At 45.8% G+C, this 19,791-nt stretch overlaps 1 protein-coding gene across 3 annotated transcripts in view; it reads right to left on the minus strand.

The window, feature by feature from the left end:
• Nucleotides 1-4,364: 4,364 nt before the first annotated feature.
• Nucleotides 4,365-19,791, minus strand: part of SGK1 (serum/glucocorticoid regulated kinase 1) — a 71,419-nt gene continuing 55,992 nt past the window's right edge. The window contains exons 1-12 of one of the 3 annotated variants that reach the window (XM_032101784.1): nucleotides 12,430-12,808; nucleotides 9,773-9,848; nucleotides 9,260-9,335; nucleotides 8,711-8,815; nucleotides 8,181-8,264; nucleotides 7,948-8,079; nucleotides 7,551-7,663; nucleotides 7,229-7,352; nucleotides 6,802-6,897; nucleotides 6,536-6,691; nucleotides 6,339-6,428; nucleotides 4,365-5,621 (exon numbers count right to left, since the gene is read on the minus strand). In XM_032101784.1, coding sequence (XP_031957675.1) covers nucleotides 5,454-5,621; nucleotides 6,339-6,428; nucleotides 6,536-6,691; nucleotides 6,802-6,897; nucleotides 7,229-7,352; nucleotides 7,551-7,663; nucleotides 7,948-8,079; nucleotides 8,181-8,264; nucleotides 8,711-8,815; nucleotides 9,260-9,335; nucleotides 9,773-9,848; nucleotides 12,430-12,667 — 1,458 coding nt within the window. In that variant the 5' untranslated portion in view covers nucleotides 12,668-12,808 and the 3' untranslated portion in view covers nucleotides 4,365-5,453. Of the gene's footprint in view, nucleotides 5,622-6,338; nucleotides 6,429-6,535; nucleotides 6,692-6,801; nucleotides 6,898-7,228; nucleotides 7,353-7,550; nucleotides 7,664-7,947; nucleotides 8,080-8,180; nucleotides 8,265-8,710; nucleotides 8,816-9,259; nucleotides 9,336-9,772; nucleotides 9,849-9,956; nucleotides 11,280-12,429; nucleotides 12,809-19,791 lie in introns of those variants that run through there. The other 2 variants (XM_032101786.1, XM_032101783.1) reach the window with 2 other exon arrangements.

Raw genomic sequence — 19,791 nt, forward strand, 5'->3', positions numbered from 1 at the left:
AGTAAAAATGGCAACTGATTGACTTCCAATATATTTTTGAAGATATATAGGACTGTCTGCTAGATTTCTACTCTCCAGTAGACCTTTAAAGAATATTATTTCTTTAGAAAAGTAAAGAGAGATTTCTGTACATTTCAAAAGTAAGTATATGGATTTTCTATACCAGAGCAGAAAATCTCAATACCAAACCACTAGAGAACAATCATAGGTATAGACTCCAAAGTGCAGAGGGAAAGATGTTTACAAGAACTGAGAAAGCAGGATAAAGTCTAAGAAGGCTTAGGCTTTATCCTATAAACCACAGCTTCATGTATTACATTCATAAAAGATGGCCTGAACTGTGGGATATCTCCTCCTCATCAACATGCAAGAGACCATCCACAGAGTACCGAGTTCTTCACGTCCTCACCCATGGGGAGAAATGATTCCGTTAACAGAACCCTAAAAAATAAACAGGCCGAGGCTGTGGATCATTTCCCACATAGCCTAACCTTTCCAAATAAGGAACTGCTGAAGGAGCCATGGACGCGGTGCAGTGTTGTTCTCGCCTGGTGCTGCCTATCCTTCTGCTGGAGAACAGGGAGAGAGGCAGCATCCATTGCAGCAGCTGGCAATCTAGGCACCCAAAAATACTCTGGAGGGAACTCCTGTGTTAGCCAGGTGCATCTCAGAGGCAGATGAGTCCAGATGGGGATGTTACAGGGAAAACTGAATCTGACAGAAGGAAGCCTGGGCTGAGTGACGCTGGCACAACTCCAGGAACGCAGCCCCTCTATCATCACGAGTTGATGCCTCTCTGCGCAAGTGACATCGCTCCTGCCCCTCTCTCAGCCGCAGCTTGAACGTGGCTCATGCAGGTGCAGGAGGAGGGCACCGTTTCCCAGACGCGCCGTCTCCCACGCCCTCCTGTTCCCGCGTTCTGGCAGCCATCCACCCACCCACCCCAGCCTCTCCCTTCCCAGCGGGAGCCGAGCGCTGCCCGGCGGCACCGCAGGGTGTCACCCTCGGCGCGGGCCGGCAGCGCGGGGGCACCGAGCGCACAGCGCAGCCCCGCTCCCTCGGGCCCTACAAACAGCGCAGCCCCGCTCCCTCGGGCCCTACAAACAGCGCAGCCCCGCTGCCTCGGGCCCTACGAACAGCGCAGCCCCGCTGCCTCGGGCCCTACAAACAGCGCAGCCCCGCTGCCTCGGGCCCTACAAACAGCGCAGCCCGGCTCCCTCCGGGCCCTACAAACAGCGCAGCCCCGCTGCCTCGGGCCCTACAAACAGCGCAGCCCCGCTGCCTCGGGCCCTACAAACACCCAGAGCTGCAGGTGACCAAACAGACGCGCATGGGGACCATACGCTGTCACTGCAGTGCCCGTGCCTGTGCAGGAAAGCCTCAAGCTACCACATTTCAGTCTGTGAAAATAGAGACCTTTCATTCAGAGCCTGACCTGACTCTAGAGCAATCTGCTGGACAAATTGTGTCTGACCCAAAACATAAATGCAATACATATCTTTATTAATTGTTTGGGGAAAGTTTTGGAAGCATTTTTGCAGAAAAGTTCCATGATCAGTTCTAGCCAGCATGGAAAATTTTATGCCGGTCTTGAAATGTAGACCTTCAAGCAGAAACTGCAACTGTGGGGAGCAACAGAAACCTTTACTGCAAGCTGTCATACCAGCCCTGCTGGAGTGACTACAGCCACATGGTATCACATAAACATCTGTAGATCTGGTAACTACAGTTAAATAGGAACTTAAGGGTGTGCAACATTTCATTTCTCTTCTTAGAAGAGTCCAGATGGGCCCGGATTCATGTCCCCTACCTTTAGGTACCCCAGGTAAGATGATGAATTAGGGCCAATAGCCAAACCACTTGTCTAAGCAGCATCCCTCATTTTTAGCACCTATCTGTAGAACTGTTTCACTGGAGGTGGAAGGCTGTGCTAGAATCTCGATTTTTTTCATTAATTTCTCCAGGCTCTTTATAAGTGTACAGAGGGTGGGCATAAACTACTTTTACTCATATTTTGGAGGAGAGACAGGAACCTCCTGCTTAATTTGCTTATGATCCAATCTGTCCTCCAGTCTGCTGAGTATAAGGAACTCCAGAAAAATAGTCACTAAGAAGTTTCTCTTATCTCCATAAGGCTCATGAAACGGTTCGTGGCTTATGGGACATGGAGATAAGTAGCATATACAAACCACGTGAGATGTCTGCATTTACGTATTTAAATGTTTTTGCATGCATTACCAATACACTCCACCCAAAGAGCATATGAAAGCCCAAGCATGCTTGCCATGCAGAATACAATATAGTAAGTGTTTTAAGTTTTGTTGCATCGACCATTCTGCTAAATAAAGCTATCCAAGCTGGTGGTGGTTACAACACTGCCACCAGCAGAAAGTGTGGACGACTATTTCCATTTTATAAATGAGTGAAATTAAACCACAGATTCAGCTCTTAGTCAAAATAACACATAATTCCTATGTCACCTGTCAGGAGTCCTAGCCCTTTGCTTCCCAGTGCAGAGACTTTTCTCTAAAGGAAATACAGACCTTACAGGCACAGAATTCGGTAAAACAAACCAACAAATCCAAACCCCAGCTGACTTCCACAGATTCTCCCTACAGGCATGACGGTAATACATTAAAATCAGTGAGATTAAAATCATGGACAACTTTTTCCCCTTTTCTACACCAAACAATTGAGGCGGCATGTGTTGAATATTCATTGCTAGCAGTTGCAGACTTTTGCAGAAAGCAGCAGCAGCATAATAAGCCTACGCATGGTAGAACAGTTAGAATTACAATCAGACATTGTTTTTTAAAAGTAACCCATTAAAATAATACCCTACGTCTTGGCAGAAATGAAAAGCACACGATGTACACCTTTGAGTCGCTGAAGTTTTATGCTTCTTTGTTATTAATTACTCCAGCAGGTTTTTTCCTTAAAAACGATAGATGGTATTTAATTTTCTGTTACCCTGGGGCTGCAGTTCTCGGCTCGTGTATCTGCACGCAGCACCTTGCTCATGACTGGGAAATGTGAGGCAAAGATAATGTGTATGCACAGCTTCGTCGCTTAGCAAGTAGAGTTTCATTTTCTGTAGAGACAAATTAGCACTATATATTTTAACATCTCTAGCCTACAAGTCATCGTCACAAAAGATGTTTCAGAAACATTATAGCCGTGGAAGACTTTGCAGAGCCTGTCAGTACACTATTCAAAGAGTTATTGAATGCATGAATTTGGGAGTTTGTTGGGAGTTTGAGGGGGAGGTGACTGCATCTCTTTCAGATAATAACGGGATCTGAAAGGTTTCTTGGCTGCGATAAATTAGCATTTTCAGCTCTGAGTGTGGTCTCCCAGAAACAGTTCATAGCGGAAGCCATACACGTTTTTCTGTTCCTACATCCAATGGATAATAAAACATGGAAAATTACTGCAGGCTTTTATCTCAGAAATGAAATGAACAGAAATACCACCCCTATTAGAGATTTGCTTACACTGCTGTTATCGCAGCAGCCTAAGCAACATGCAACTGTCCAACTTTTCTCAGCAACTGCTCATCTGGGTTCTCAGAATTGCTACCACCACCAACTGCAGTGCCCAGTGGATAATGGGAGCTGTAAATAAGGTGCAGATGCTCAGCTCCTCAAACAAGAAAGCCATCCATCACCACACAAAAAACTGAATAGGATCACCCCAGAAGTGGTTATCTTACTTCTTGGCCCAGGAGTCCCCCTCTTGCAGGCCATCTGGTAGTAGTACTCAGTAATAAAAAACTATTCAATAGTTTTAGATGAATAGTCAGTTTTACCCCATCTGCAAGCATATGATCAGTGGGTGAAACTCAGCTCCTGAATAGATTTTGGAACACTGGTAAACTCGAGGTACAGTGCACTGCCCCACATCACAGCAGCAATGTTTCTTGCTCCAGGACGGAGTCCCAGCAGGGACTGCTTCCATCAGCCTCATGAGAGCCGGCTTCTAGTGTAGGTCTGCAACACATTGTTAAACAGCTCCAGTCTTTGTTACCTAAGGACATAATTCAAGTGTAGTTATGCATTGTCTACACCAGAGAGCAGTACCTTTAGTGGCAGAGAAACTCATTTTGGGGAAGTGGGAGTATTTGCACCATGAAAGAAAACCCACTCTGATACACAACCACTCTTCACAGCCCTTGGAAGACCAAGTTGTATCCATGTACTTTGCCAAATTGTATCCATGGTAAGAAGTCTACAGATGGAATAACCATCACACACCTAAGCAAAATTATCTTAGCTGATTGGCAGCTTGGATTTATTTTTAATTTTTTTCTTTTTTTAAATCTTGCTAAAAACCTTTGTTTTAAAATAAGACAGAGTTTATGGAAGTATTTTTCAGGATTTTACTGCAAACCAATGGGTCTGGTCACAAAAAAATATGATACATATAACCAGGTTAATTATATTACATTACAATGACGGTATACATTACAAGTAAGTCTGTAAGTTTAAATATACATCTAGAGTTACAACTGAATGTACAGATCTTTTTTACAATACATACAATCAGGAATGAAAATCCCTCAAACCCCAAGACCATAAATAATGCCCATTTTACAGATGATATATTTTAAACTAAAAGAGAGAAAAAAAAAAAAGAAAAAAAAAAAAAAAAAAAAAAAAGAAACCAACAGCTTTGACCGACTGCAGTTGGGGCATTTTGGTCCATAAAAACCCTTTCTAAAAATAGAAATCTTTTTTTCATAGCAGCAATGCTTTCTTCAAGCATTTGGATACAAGTAATTGTGAGCTCATTTCAATAATTTTAGTTGACAGTATAGATTTACAAAAGAAATTTCAAAATTACACTTAATTTATCTTCCAAATATGGAAGAAACAAACAATGCCCCACATTGTGGTATCCTGCAAGTGTCACACTGATGCTTTAAACTAAGTCCATCTGTAGTACGCAGACCACACGCATACCATTTGTTCACATAGTAAACCCACATAAATGAACTGAGAAACACACTCTGCAACAGGGAGAGCTTTGGAGCTCACAAGATCTCATCAGAAAAAAAGGCACATTTCATAAAATCCTTATCACGTTCAGATAGATCTTCAGGCAAGGCTTTTCGAGCACGATTACAAAACAGCTTGTTCTTACTCCTACGATCTGCCGTAGCAGTCTATGGCAGCAGTCACTCTGTTTTTTCTTTCCCAAGGAGGCAGCACCACTTTGGGGGAAGAACAAATGGAAATGAAAAGCCTGTAAAGCTCATTTAGAGAGTGATGTGCTCTTCAAAAAAGCTTCCAGCAAACAGTGTTGTTGAAATTAAGGCTGCAAAGCTGCCATGGTGGAAATGTGCAAATTCTCTTTCAAGGTGACTGGTCAACTGGCAGTTCCACCAGAAGGCCAAACAAAAAATAAAAATAATGGTAGTTATTATTATTAAAAAAAGAATTAAAGAAAAACGTTCACAAGAAAGAGTCCACAGGTGGGGCATAAGAGAAGCCCAAAAAAGCCTCAGCGGCTTCTTTGACGCTGGCGGTGATGAGGATGCTGTCTGGGGACTGGCCAATGGAGTTGGGGACTGGCTCATCTGTAAACTCCGGATCAAAGTGTCGCAGGTCACTGGGGCCGCTCTGTGGAAAGGGCAGAAGAGGAATTTAGACCCAAATATTTTGTGAGTGGGCAGTTCAATTCAATATGGAGACAAGCACCCTTGTGTGGACACTCACAGTGTTATCACCTCAGGCCCACTGTTTAGCAGCTTTTGACAGTTTTAGTTTGACCTTTATTTTGTATCCTGTTGCACACTGTCTCACTAAAAAAAAGATGATTCAATTTACTATGGCTACACTCACACTAAGCTCATGCAGCAGAAGCTAAATGCAAACATGCCACTCTGCCTCACAGCAGTTTGCAGGGGAGGACCTTGATCTCCTAGTTATTAAATGTAGTTTATAAAATGCTCAGGAAACAATGGGGAACAACCTCCACAACCTGATCCCTCACTTCCCATGTTAGTATCTGACAAGCCAAATGTAACTCTGCCTTAGGGAAGCTCATTGCTCTCTGTACCTTAACTTCCCCTTGGTAAAATGGGGAGGCTGGGGATTATTTTAAAATTGCCATGCAAATGAAGCATGTGAGACAACAAAAAAACCAGCTAAATTTAAATGGATTATCAGCAAAAAGTCAATTACCACTTATTTTTAACTTTGGACAGACAGGGGAAGGAAAGTTGCACTCCCCAAACACAGCCGTCTGGCCACTTGCCCCTGGCTCCTGGGCAGCCCACAAAGACAAGGGGTAAAAAGACACTCTCCATGCACTCTATAATTAGAAGTGATACGTACCACATTTGGGTTAAAAGGGGGTGTAATCTTCTTATTAATGAGATCATCCCAGTTAATTGGGGAGAAGAAGATGTGATTCTTAATCTCCATCTGTTAAGAGAGAGAAAAATAGATTAATTCAGACCCAAGCTAATGTAAACAGAATGGCCCAGTCATCGTCCCGCACTCCATGTGGGCACTGGCCAGTTTGCACTTACAAAGTCCTCCTTGGCACCAAGTCTCTTTGTCCTGTCCTTCTGCAAGAGGCCTTCCAGGAGATGTCTAGCCGAGTTGGTAATATTTGGCTTCAGCTGCAAGGGTTTGTTCAAGATATTGTCGTACATTTCTGCGGTGTTCCTGCTGTAGAAGGGTGGCTGTGGGAAGCAGAAAAGAAGTTAATGAGGCTGACAGGCAGGCATGGGGTTTCTTGTGGGGAAAGGTCGAGTTAGCTAGTTTGATCTGTCATGAAGGATTCGTTGCTTACCAAGCCATAAAGCATCTCATACAGGACTGCTCCAAGGCACCACCAGTCCACAGTCCGGTCATAGGGCTGCTTATGAAGAACTTCAGGAGCAAGATACTGTGTAAGAGAAGGGAGAGATCCATGTGAGCTACAAGGATCTTTACATCAGGAAAGCCTCCCCATTCTTAAATGAAAGCAGCTTACTGAATCCCAGCAATAGCTAAGCTAAAGGAAAGCTACAAGACTTTTACAAACAGGCAGATGGTTTGAGAGCTGCTCTCTCCTGCTCAGCAAGCTCCACGTGTCCTACATGCCCTCACTGGCAGCCCTGTATTAGAAGGCCCTACTCATCTAACCAGATGTACATACACGTGGGACAAGTCAGTTTTCACTGATGAGAACAGCTCTTGCTGTTGCTCTGAGAGTGGGGGCTGAGGGCTGGCTGTACCTCTGGTGTGCCGCAGAAGGTGGAGGTCGTGCCATTGTGCTCTATGTTTTCTTTGCAGAGTCCAAAGTCAGTCAAGACAATGTGCCCCTGTGAATCAAGCAGGATGTTCTCTGGCTTCAAGTCCCTGTAGGAGGAGAAGAAAGAAGAAAAATGTTAGAGGAGGTGCAGTGAAAATATTTTGGGTGCAGATGTTTACAGAGGTTTACTAAGCCACCACAAAATATTAAAAGCAATCCCAAGCACCTACTGAGCTGAACTTTTCAATGCTTATTCAACAAAGCACATATTTCTTCTGTACAACAAACTGAACAAGGCTGCTCACCGATAAACGATGTTCAGGGAGTGCAGATAGCCCAGTGCACTGGCAATTTCAGCAGCATAAAATCGGGCTCTCGGCTCCAGGAAGCAACGCTCCCTCTGGAGATGGTAGAACAACTACAGGAGACAGAGAGAACAAAGTTGTGTAAACGGCGCCAAAGCCTGTTAACAATGCACTTAATTAGACTCAATATATATAGCAAAGGAGAACAATAGCAGGAAATGGCCTAACGATCCTTCGGTAGTTCAAAACTTGGCAGGCAGAAGCATTCAATCTAGTAACTTCTCCCCCATGACTTTTCCCCTTGCAACTCTTTTTGTATTTAAAAGGAAGGGTGAAAATGTCTACCCTACCACCATGCACATGATAGGAAATAATATTAAATTTTCTTACTGCTTACCTCTCCACCATTGATGTAGTCCAGGACAAAATACAATTTATCTGCAGTCTGGAAGGAAAAGTGAAGCCCGACCAGGAAGGGGTGTTTCACATTTTTCAGCAAGACGTTGCGTTCTGACATAATGTGCTTCTCCTGAAACACCAGAAATCATTAATGTTTAGTACACTTGCTTAGTAGTTGCAGTAAAAATGTATTTGATGGACATTGGAATGGCATCGTGAAAGGTAGCTTACCTCTTTCTTCTTCAGGATTGCTTTTTTCTGCAGGACTTTAACAGCATAGAACTGCTCTTCTGCCTTATGCCGTGCAAGGAGGACCTGAAAGTGCATAAAATTCCAGAACTGAGCAATACTGAAATACAGAACAACTCGTAAACACAACAAGCAACAAGCCTTTACGTTAACTGCTGAGCACTGCTACATCCCTCTGGTTCAGTGTGCAAGCCCTTTGCTGGAAATGCCTAACACTGTTACCATGCTGGCAGATTAATCTAGCCCAAAGATACGATGTCTAGTTTCTTTCCCTTCCAAAAGCAAAGTAAATCTATTCTTCACAGCTCTAGTGAACCGAATTCCCTGGCTCTTTTATGACTCATTCGAATGCAGCATCCCTGCTCCCACTCCCTCTCCCTGCACTGGGCAGCAGGACGTGCTCAGGTTTAAGTGACCACCATTAACCAAAGGCAGTACAAACCCCACTCTCCAGTATTTCACAGAAGAGCTCAAGAGTAAATAAATTAAAAAAAAAAAAAAGTTAAGTTTACCTTCCCAAAACTGCCTTTTCCAATCACTTTTAAGAAATGGAAGTCTGATGGTTTGGCATGTGGGTTGGATGATGGGCCAAGATTGATCTGCTGTGAAGGACTGGGCTAGAAAAATGAGCAGAAACCACATTCACTAAAACAGTTCAGCAGTGAGAGTCTCAACAATTTCTCTTTTTAAAAAATGTAATTAAAGTCACCTTGAAAATAAAGATTAACACTCTTCTTGCCACTAAAACTTGATTTTTAACAGATATATTAAGTTAATAGGCACTGCCTAAGAGGAGTCTAACAACCATAGCTTACTTAGAAGTTCTTGTTGAAGTCTTAGACTAATTCCAGAATGAAATAACAACTAATAACACTTTTTAAGAATTTCTTCTTCATGTTTGAAACAAAAAAGTTTCAGTCCAACCCGATTACTCTTTCTTGTTTACATTAGTGTGCTATGAGCTGAACTAGCACAGTATTCATGATGCTAATTTTGCTACACTTCTATTAGTGGCAGAACTGATGTTCTAAAAACGTCACACTTGAGTAAAATCTACTTACCGGAGGAGAAGGATTAGCATTCATAAGTTCAGGCTCTTGAGGCTGAGAGATTTTCAAGATAGACTGAACTTCAGGGCTGCAAGGATAAGAGCACGCATTATTAGGAGAGTCGCCAGGAGCAGCAGGCAGATCTTTCCACCAGAGGGCAAGCGTGTATCGCGGAAGAGAAGTTCTGGTTGAGCCTGCTACAGAAGGCAACCAAAACAATCCATTCGATTTAAGGAGTAAAATTTTTCTAGAGACAGTAAGTTTCATCGTACAAAGAAAATTATTTATACGCTAAGTACTGCACAAAATAGGGACGGGTCCCTAGAAATCTTCTCTGACTTATTTGTCCCAAACCGAGCTCACAGAGATCGTTGAGAAGTGAGTAACACCTCAACAAGACAAATTAACTCTTCCGTAACAGTCATGCCGGAGGCATTACAGTAAACAAGCATTATTTTTAAACTAGATCTCGCAATATGTAGTGGTATTTGTGACTGAAATCCCCCCAAAAATTCTGATACTTACTGCTTGCATGCATAGGAGTTGGTGGCTATCTTCTGAATGAAGTCGTTTAGTCCCATTCTTCTCTGCTTCATAAAAGCTATAATGTAAAAGGAAAAGAGAAACAAAATCGTTAAGCCAGAAAAAATCACAGAGAGAAAAACCACAGCCCCTTGAATATCTTCAAAGAAGCCCCCACGCCGCTCACCGATGAGGATGGCCACCATCCCTCTCATCTTCGAGTAGGTCAAGGTAGAACCAGACGCCTCAGCTGCTTTCACGGTCATTTTGAAGCGAGAGGGGGATAAACAGTAAGCGCACCACCAGCTCCCAGCACCGCACTGACTTGGCGGAGCACCCGACGGCGTTTAAGTGGCGGCGGTGATGGGCGGGACCGGGGCGGGGCGGCGACGATCGCCCCCCCTCGACGTCCTTTGGGGGGCGGCCACTGGTCGCCTCGGAGGACGTCGAGGGTGGGAGGGGAAGGCAATCGTCGCTGCCTTTACCACCGCCCTACCTTGGGCGCAGCCCTCAGGGGAGCCCCCCCCCCTCCAGTACCCGCCATAGCACCTTGCCTCAGGATGCCTAGCATCCACAGGCAAACGCATCAAATCCCTTTTTTTTTTCCTTGACAGCAAACTCCCGAACCCCGGCTCTCTCTCCCTCTTTCCTTTTATTTTTTAATCCGGCCCTACTTATTTTACGGTTATATAAAGTTGAAATCTGGCTCTGTCTTTAGGACGACCACCTCTTCCGAAATTGTGGGTGTCCCCCCCACCGCCCCGCAGCCCGCGTCCGCTCACGGTCCCGCCGCACCGGCTGAGCGGCGATAAGGGACGCTGACGTTTCCCTGAAGGAGCCGCAGTGACTCAGAAGAACAAAATTTCCTGCCCGGTTTTCAATAAAACAAACAAATGTCCCTTCTGTGCACTGCCCTGATCCTGGCTGGGGCATAACTAAAAGGAAAATAAAATTAAAAAACCAAAATGCCAAAAAGGGAAACAAAGGGGTGAAAATAATCTGTTCCCTGAACTTGAAGGAGAGAGCAGAAATCTGCTTCTAGAAAAGGTAGGGAGATGACCGAGGGCTGGACAAGTGCAGTAACGGAGGGGGGGGGAAGAAAAAGGGAAACAACTCTGCTCTGCAGATTTGGTTTTTACTGTACACGGTCATTTGGGAACACCGTATACCTGCGATTTAATGGCTCAGTCGCTTCCTTGCGGGCGCGCCGGGGGCACATCAGGAGCGCTGGTGCATGCACAAAGCCCAGGGTGAAAAACGATGCAGCCAGGGCCCTCCTGCCGGGGAGCGCGGGAAGGCACGGCGGGCTCCCGTCAGGCTCCCCCTCCGGGCGCATCCCCGCTCCCAGCCCTGGCACGGGTCAGGCGCGTCCGGCGGGTGCCGAGCTCCTGCGCCCTACCGGCGGCTGGAACTTTCCACCCGACGGGGTGTTATTCATGCGCGTGTTTCGCCTCGCTGTCTGAACGAAGGGCGCTGGGCTGCGGCCAGCGGCTCCAGCTGCAACCTGCCCCCATCCTCCCCCCGCCCGAAGACCGTCTTTTTACTCTTTATTTTCTTTCTCCGTACCCGCTGCTGCTGCCTCCCCCCACAACCACTGCCGGCCGCTGGGCGGCATCCCTTGGCAGCTGCCTGTACCTCCGCCTCGGAGGGGATGGCAACCACCGCAGCACAGCAGCCGTCACAGGCAGCAGCTCGCCCTGAACAGCAAGACGGATGACCCGGAGAAGAGAGAGACCCCTGTGAATTTGGCACAGGTCTTTAAAAAAGTGCTGGAAAGGCCTTATAGGGAAAGAGCAAAGAGGGATGATTGCCGGCTCCGCTCCGAGCCTCCGGTGTCCTTCCCGGAGCAAGGGGCCCTTCCCGCCGTGCCGGTGCGGGAAGTGGAAGGGAGCCGGCGCCAGGGAAGGAAGCGGCGACGGGAGAAGCAAGGAAATGGGGACCGCAGCTGGCAGGGATCTAGGTTCTCCCACTTGTTGCTTTCCTGACTCTGTTGCACACAGAAATTGCCACTCTCATTAATGTAAATGAAGAGCAAAAAAAAAAAAAAAAAATCCCCCAATAAAATGTGGGATTCAAAACTATCCTTAAAAAACCAGGCTTGATAGATTGGAAGAGACACAGTTTTTTCTTCCCCTTTGTACTGTTTTCAGAGTGCTGCAGTTAAAAACCTCTCGAGGTCCACTGTTTGGAGGGTCACCGGAATCCCCGTCCCCTGCCCGCTGCCCCCTGGCATCTCCAGGCTACACGACGACGGCCCCCCGGCACGCTCCTGCCAGCGTGCAGAGGCACAGAGGCGAGTGGCTCCCAGCCCCCGGGCAGTCTCCAGCACAACCCACCCGCTGTTCTGCCCAGCTTGCTGGGCTGACACCCACTGCCCTCCTCCCCGCTCAGCCGCGGCCCCCCACCCGGCCCGCAAGCGCCCCCGCTCCAGACGGCTACACCAGCGCCCTCGCCCCCGCTCCGCGTCGGTCTTATTGCAAGGGCTCTGCTGCTCTCGCCAAGTCACCTGGCCTCTGTTCGTGCCAAGAGCTGCCTCAGCTGTACCCCACACGCACCCGCCTGTATTCCCCGGTGCACCGCTGAGCGGGGACCCCGCTGCTGGAAAGGTTCTTTTCCCCGCGGAGAACAGTTCTCCTGCCAGGGCGGAACGGTGAACCCACCTTTCAGCGATGACTTCTCCTCTTTGCCCCTCATCTTGCTGCCTGCCGGGACCCCGGGCGCGGCGCGGCGGTGCGGAGGCTGTGGCTGGGCTCCCGCTCCCGGCCGCTGCTGCAATCCCGAATAACTCCCCTTCCTGGCCGGGCGGCCCGCAGGCAGGAGGGAGGCGGCGAGGGCGGCGAGGCCGGCCGGCGCTCCCGCTGACCCCTTTATGGACGCAATATCGAGGGCGGCTGACATGCGGGAGCGTTATAAAGTTCAGCACGGGCCGCCCCGCACACTCTGCCCCGTTGCAACATCACCCTCAAAATTACTGTAATCAGCGCGCACACAAACACGCACGGGCGGAGCGGGGCGGGGGGGCCGCTCCGGCCCTCCCTGACCTGCCGGCCGCGGCCAGCCCTGCCCCACGGAAGCTTGCGCTGCCCACGCTCCCCCCGGCAGGGCGCGGTGCGAGCGGCCGCGCACCCACGGCGCTGGTCCTGCGCCCTCTTCCCTCCGGGACGGGCGGAGGCGGGGTGGGGGCTGCTGCTGCTGCTGCCCGCGGGGGGCGCGGGGCTGCTGCCCCCGACCGGGCTTCCCCGCCGGCCGGATAGCGCCGGGGCGGCACCGGCGCCCCGCTCCGACCTGGCACCCTGCGCCTTCCGCCGGCAGCGCCCCGGCGGCGCCCCCCGCCCGCGCGGCACCGCTCCCCCGCCGCCCGCCACCGCCCGGCCCGGCCCGGCGCCGCGCACCCCGGCCGCGCCCCGCCGCGGGAAGCCGCTCGCCGCCCGTGCGGCACCCACCTGCCGGCTTCCGCAGCCGGCAGGGCCCTCGCCCCCTCCTCGTGCTCGAGGTGCCTCGCAGCATTGACGTTCTTAACGTGGAAGGGAGGAATGACACCCAAGGGACGAATTATTATTATTATATTAGTTAAAATTCACGCAGCTTTTGAAGATGATGAGCTGGGTTCTCCAAAGCCCAGTGTGTCCTAAGGTTGCATTTTAAAACTTTTCCCTACAGTGGCGGCAGCAAACCTCAACAGCTGAAAGGCATGAGGGAACACAAGAAAGGAATAAGTAACCAAAGATCCCATTTCTCGGATGCCAAACCTTATGGGAAAGCATCAGACCTTGTGAATATCTCAATAAATTGCATTAAGAATTTGTATAGACAATGGTACAGCTGAAAAATAAATACAGGAAAAGAATCAAAGAATTACAGTGATGTTCCACACTCATGTTGCACTTCTACCTCAGTGTAAAAAAATTGACAAACTGTCCTGAAATTCTAAATTAAGAGTTTTTCAAAGCAAAATGAATAATAATAAAAAAAGAAGGTGGATGTTGAAAATAAAAAGGGAGATTCCACAAATGGAATATTAAAAGTCTGTAGAACTCTGCCCCAGAATATGCGCACTCCAAAAGAATGGATGAGTTCAAGAATGGATGGACAAATTAATAGGAAAAAACACTCAAGATCTGACTACACAGACAGCATGTCTGACCTTCAATATTCCTGTACCACAAATTCCTGTAAGCCAGGGATAGGTTGGAGCATATCTCTGAATAGTTGCCTGTTCTTTCCTTCTCATGTATTAATGCAGTGTTAGATAGTGATAACTAACCAGCTAACCCAGTAACCCAGACTGACCTGCCCCTTCTGACCTTCTGACAGTCTTATATTGCACTTCTGAGTGGCATGATACTGCTTTATTAGTACCAGAGTTTAACCAACTCAGAAAACTCCAGGAACTGCTGCTCACTGGCAAGAAGGAAGATAACTGATTTGATTTGTAACCTAATGTGAAGCATTTGACTCTGCCAAGTAACTGTATTCCACGTAAAAGTAGCACTAGGTAAACTGATGCTCATCAAACTCTTCACCAGGACAGCATCCAAAACAGAGCCCTGCATCCAGGCTGTGAGAGATGCAGAAAGACACAGACTCTGCTGGAACCATGGGTGGCTTAGGCAGAGGGCAGAGCAGACAACGTGCTGGCTCACTGGTATGGGTCACGCCAGGGTCCTGCTGATACAGAGATTGGGACGTACCTGAAGTAAAGCCAGGAGGGATGTGAATCAATTTATCTTAAAGAACGAACAGCAGCTCATCACTAGTGTGGTCCCGTATTGCTCAATGCAGTTCAAAGCTCATTCAGCAGTAGCTGAGCTGTGTAAATTCGTCTCCCTAGAAAAACCTCGCTGCTTGGAGGGCTTCTTCATCTGTGGCGGGCAGGCAGGTGGTAGTCCTGCCTGATACTACTTACAGGACACACAGAAGCTTCTCCCTCTTGCCCTTCAGGAAGGTCAGAGGCTTCAGCAGCCCACATGGTAACTGGAATCTGTGAGCTGTCTTCTGATTCTGTCCTGGTCCTCATTGTCTAATGTGGAATTCAGTGCCTCAATCCTTCAGGAATTCAATTCTCTGATAGCTTCTGAACTTCAGTTTGGCAATTAATTCAATGCTGAATAAATGAATTCCTGCTTACTTATCTTGCTGAATCAAGACCTTAGGATGCAGCAGGTTCCTAAAATTACTTGGCTGACTCTGGAAGGAAACTTCTTCAAATTCTGCAAATATTTTCAGCAGTATTTGGCTTTGGGTTAAATAAATGAAGATGAAATTCCGGCTTTGGACTGCAGGGATGACACAGTCCCCAACTACAGAAGACAATGGCACTCATTAACAGCATCTGTCTTCTGAAGCAAAATCTCGGAAGCTTTTATTTTCCTCCTGTAAATCCTGAACAAACAAGTCTCTGACCTTAGTAATTTTCGTGTGCAACAGCCAAAACTTTCAGTCAAGACCTTCATGCTGTCCCCACAAATGATGTCTACAAGTAGCAGCAAACAGATAAGGAACTGAGTAACAGCTTTAATAACATCCCCAACAGAGATTTTAAATCGGGAGCTTTCGAATGCTGTCAACAAGTCTTGTGGACATTGTGTTGACAGGAAGTTTATTGGCTGAAGCTCCCATTGATCTGGAAACATCTAATTGATTTCAGTGTCATATTTTGTCAAATACAAATTTGGAACATCTTTTATTTCCCTTTTCTGATGCTTACAGAGCAGGTTTACTGCATAGTCAATAAGAGGCTTTAGTGCCAAGGGATTACTCTCACAGCATCATAGAGTGATGCAGGGCTCTGCTGAGAAAATGTAATTCCCATCCTTGTAGAAAGAGTGGAAAATTACAGCATTCTTTAGGTGAACTGACCTCTAGTTAAAATAGCTGATAAACAATGCCCTGACCTCTGATTTTATTTCCAGCACAGGGTTTTGAGTCTAACACAGTTGTTGTTGCTGTGACTTTATGAGTAAATGTTGCAGGTATTTCAGCCTGTAGCAGCCAGAGAGGGATGGCTGCAGAAAAACCATATTTGTGTGCCTTCCTCTGGGTGTGCCTTCCTGGGAGTGTGCTGCCCCAAGGTTAGTAAAAGTCCTTGCAATATTGTGTAGTCTGTCTAGCTTATTCTCATAAAACCTCATTGGATGACAGATACCTAAATTCATTATTGATGTTATGAACTGTGACTGGACAGAACAAGGTCTTATCAGAATTGAATAATGCTAATATGGAAAAGGAAGTGAAAACATATGATGGAAAAGTTATTAAAAAAAAACGAGTCATGAGAAAAATGAAGATTCTTAGTGATGCTATGAGTTCAGTCTGCTGGTTTCCTTTGGTCATGAGACAGCCGTATGTGAGGAGCTCCAGAATTAATAGTATAAGCATGTACTGTCAGCTGACTCTTGCATTCAGGTTTTTTCTTCCAGAACTTCAATTTTGAAAGGATAATAGCAGAGGGGCATTTAGGCATTTTCTATCAAGGACATAATTTGAACAAGTTTTCCTTGCACATCTTGCATGAAATACGTGGCCTGAAATACAAATATCAACTGAACTAACCTAGCTATGAGGTCACCTCTTTTTCCCTTATCTCTTCATCTGGTGTTCCACTAGGTGTTGGCTACCACGATATCTCGATGTCTTTTATGTATAAACAAAATCCTCATCATCATGATTGTCATCATCATCAGTTCATTATCTTAAAAGAAAGGGTGTGAATCCTCCAGCAACCTTGCAGATAAGGGGCCAAATGATGTAAATAGTGAGAGAATTTGTCAAAGAGAAGAATTTTTGCTAGAGAGAAGTTCATCTGGGTCCAAACTCAAAACAACAATTCAGATTCTTGGCAATGTGAAAACAGAGGCCTGATAAAGGAAGATGCACACTGCCAGGTGTCAATGCTCTTCCTCTTGGTGATACCACCATGTCTCTTGCCATTATATTGACTGCTTCAATATTCCTTGTTATTTGTAGGAGGTTTTCTTTCAAGAAGTGTTAAAAGGTGTCCCAGGCAGAAGGATGCAAAACATGCATGCTGAACAGGGCTTTATCTATAGTCATTTGTGTTCAATGATTTATAATTTTAGGAGACATTGGGTCCCTTGCATGACCCAGATAAATGTGGGGTTATTACAGTATCTCTGAGCATAGATTAATTAGTCTAAGATAGAGAGCAAGGGAAGAAGTGTTAATTTTGCCCTAGGTAACTGGTCCAGAATAGAGTAAAAATATTTTTATATTCAGTCATAATATATTTACTCTCCTTAAGTTTTGTTACTTGAGTTAGGCATATAGTCACCAAAGGTACCCTCCTTGGTCAGAAGAGACAAATAAGCACCCTGAAGGCAACTCAGTGCATCTGTGGCCTGAGTCAGGCAGTGTCTGCTGTTAAGTTGAAGGAGTTTGGTCCTGAAACCCACAGATAACAAGAGGCTGATTTGAATTACAGGTGATTTTTTTCTTTCCTTTTTCTGAAGCTTTACATATAAAAGATGTGGAATCACTTTAGGGGATCATTTAGTCAACATACACTGAGAGAGCTGGTCATTTTATTCCTGATCTATCTATATTTACAAAAAAGAAAAAATCCTGTGGCAAGTTTAAACAACACATATGTTAGCCAGAGATTCCCAACCTTAGTCCAATTTAGTTATGGACCTGAAAGAATACTTTCAACATGGTTATAACTCTCCATAGTGCTCCTCAAGATCGAATTATACATGTTGGCTTCCAGTTAGCAGCCCTGTGTGGTTGTGTGGTGCAGTGGATATACAAGACATACCAGTTTTCTTAAAATTAATTGACTTTATCTTGCCTTGCACTGAGTCTGATGTCATCTCAGACAGATGTGAAAGTATTAGTTCTGTTTTACAAAGGTGAGAATTGAACCACAGGGTAGACAATGTGTCTCATCTGAGGGAGGTCTGCGGCAGAACCAAAAATTAAATGTGGAGCTAACTTTCTCCCATTCTAGTATCTAGATTAAGATTACTGTACAGCAACGTATATTCCATATCTGCCTTTTTGTGTACCCTTATTTGTGTAATAACACGCATTGTAAACAGACAGTTTTGGATGGCAAGAGCCAGAGCAAGCACTGCAGGTATTTGCTGTACCTTGGAGGAATGCTACTGAGATATCTGATATTACTATAGCCCTGGTTCCTTTCCCAGCAGGAGCCACTCATCACAGTGAAAAATGAGGGACTTGGAACACTGACACCTAAAAGGCTGTTATGCCAGGAAGGACCTGAATCCAGATTTGTGAGGAAGGAAGGAAGTATAACCATATTCACATTGAACTGGCAAGTGGTAGCATCACCTGCCACCATCCAACACGTTGGAAATGCCAAGAAAGTGCTTTTCCCACAGCACAAGATCACCACAAAGAATATTACTGTAAGACAACAAGTCCCACAGCTGTTTCACAGGCTGACACAGAAACAAAAAGCCACAAATATTCCCAGCATTAATTTCTCTTTTTCACTTCCAGATGCCATCTTCAAACCTGTTCAGTCATTCACTGCACTGTGAATCTCTTTGTAGTGTTCCAATTAGTCAATTTTTTTTAACACCTTAAGCCCTAAAGTGAATTGGAAACCTTTGATATGGGTTTTATTTACTTTGCTAGAAGCTGTCTTTACCTTTTTTGTAAATGCTTTGTGTGACTCCACAAAGAAAAGCTCAAGTGTTTTGTCCAGATATTTACTAGGCTTCAAGACCAAAAGAAGATGCTGGAACATATAACCTGGCTGTCTGAGTAACAAGTCTTGCATTTGCTGCTATGTATATCAGATCCAACAACTTTACCTCTGAGGTTTCTTGTCTCTTCCTCTTAACTCATATTTGACTATCTCCAAATTTTCATCCAATTCAGGGATAAGAATCACAAGGCTTGACAAGCACAGACACCCACCCATGCACAGTCATGCAGTGGGCCACAGGCTGTGAGTATATGACCTTTCCAGCCTGCAGCAAGGGCTGCCTCGCCCCTGTACATCTGCATCTGCTCATCAGCAGCCACATGGTGGGTGTTACCAACCCTTGGATCAGCTGGCAGATCTCCGTATGGGAGCTCCCACTGACTTGCATTAGTCAGCCAGGTGATGAGCAGCTGGGCACAGCCTCTTTAGCTGCCGCAGCTGAAGCTGGAGGCAGACATGTCCCAGCCCACTCAGTGGGCAAGGCATAGTGCCATTGGCCTTGCACACCTTCCCTGCACCGTTATTTTAAACTCGTAAAAAAAAAAGGAATACAGATTTGCAAGTGTGCCATGCTCCAACTACTTCTGAAATTTCTGTAATGCTCCTGTCAGAACCTTATAATATTATATTTTTTTCAGAAAATGCTTGCATGCAGGAATGGAGAAGAGCAGGTCTAGCTTACTGGATTCCTGGTGAATGCAGTGTGACTGGTACATAATTCTCAGTGTGACACTAATCTCTGTACCCTCAGTGAGATGACCACAACACCTCTCTGCCTAGCTGAATATAATGCCTCAATCTTTCACACAAGGCAGGCTTAATAACACTATAGAATTTATTTTTTTATTAAAAGGAAGAACATGAGAAAGAAAATCGACCATCTCTATATATTTTTAATAGGGCATTAGAAAAATTAAGTCCTGGAACTCTGAGTTGTTGTGAATGTGCCAATGTGCCTTGTTGCAATAGGAAACATTACTAAGCAGCTTGTACGTTGTTGACAGTGGAGTTCTTTAGAAATACGGATAGAGTGCCAGCTGAAGAAATAAAAGCATAAAGAGATTAAGCAAGGTACTCTCCAATGAGATGGGGGACTGAAAACAAGACTTTTGGCCTTTGGTATTCTACCCCTAGTGCAGACAGACGAACCACTGATGGCAAATTTAAAGTTTAAATGCAGAAAGGCTAAGAATAATTTAGCTGCTAATGGCAGCATTTAGTCACTTGCAAAGCATAACACTGTGGACTTCTCTACACTTATAGGGAACTCCATTACTAGTGCTGTTATTCACGATTTTCACTCAGCAATGATTTTCACTTATGCATG

The sequence above is a fragment of the Corvus moneduloides genome, chromosome 3 (assembly GCF_009650955.1).
Source record: "Corvus moneduloides isolate bCorMon1 chromosome 3, bCorMon1.pri, whole genome shotgun sequence".
In the NCBI taxonomy this organism is placed as follows: Eukaryota; Metazoa; Chordata; class Aves; order Passeriformes; family Corvidae; genus Corvus; species Corvus moneduloides.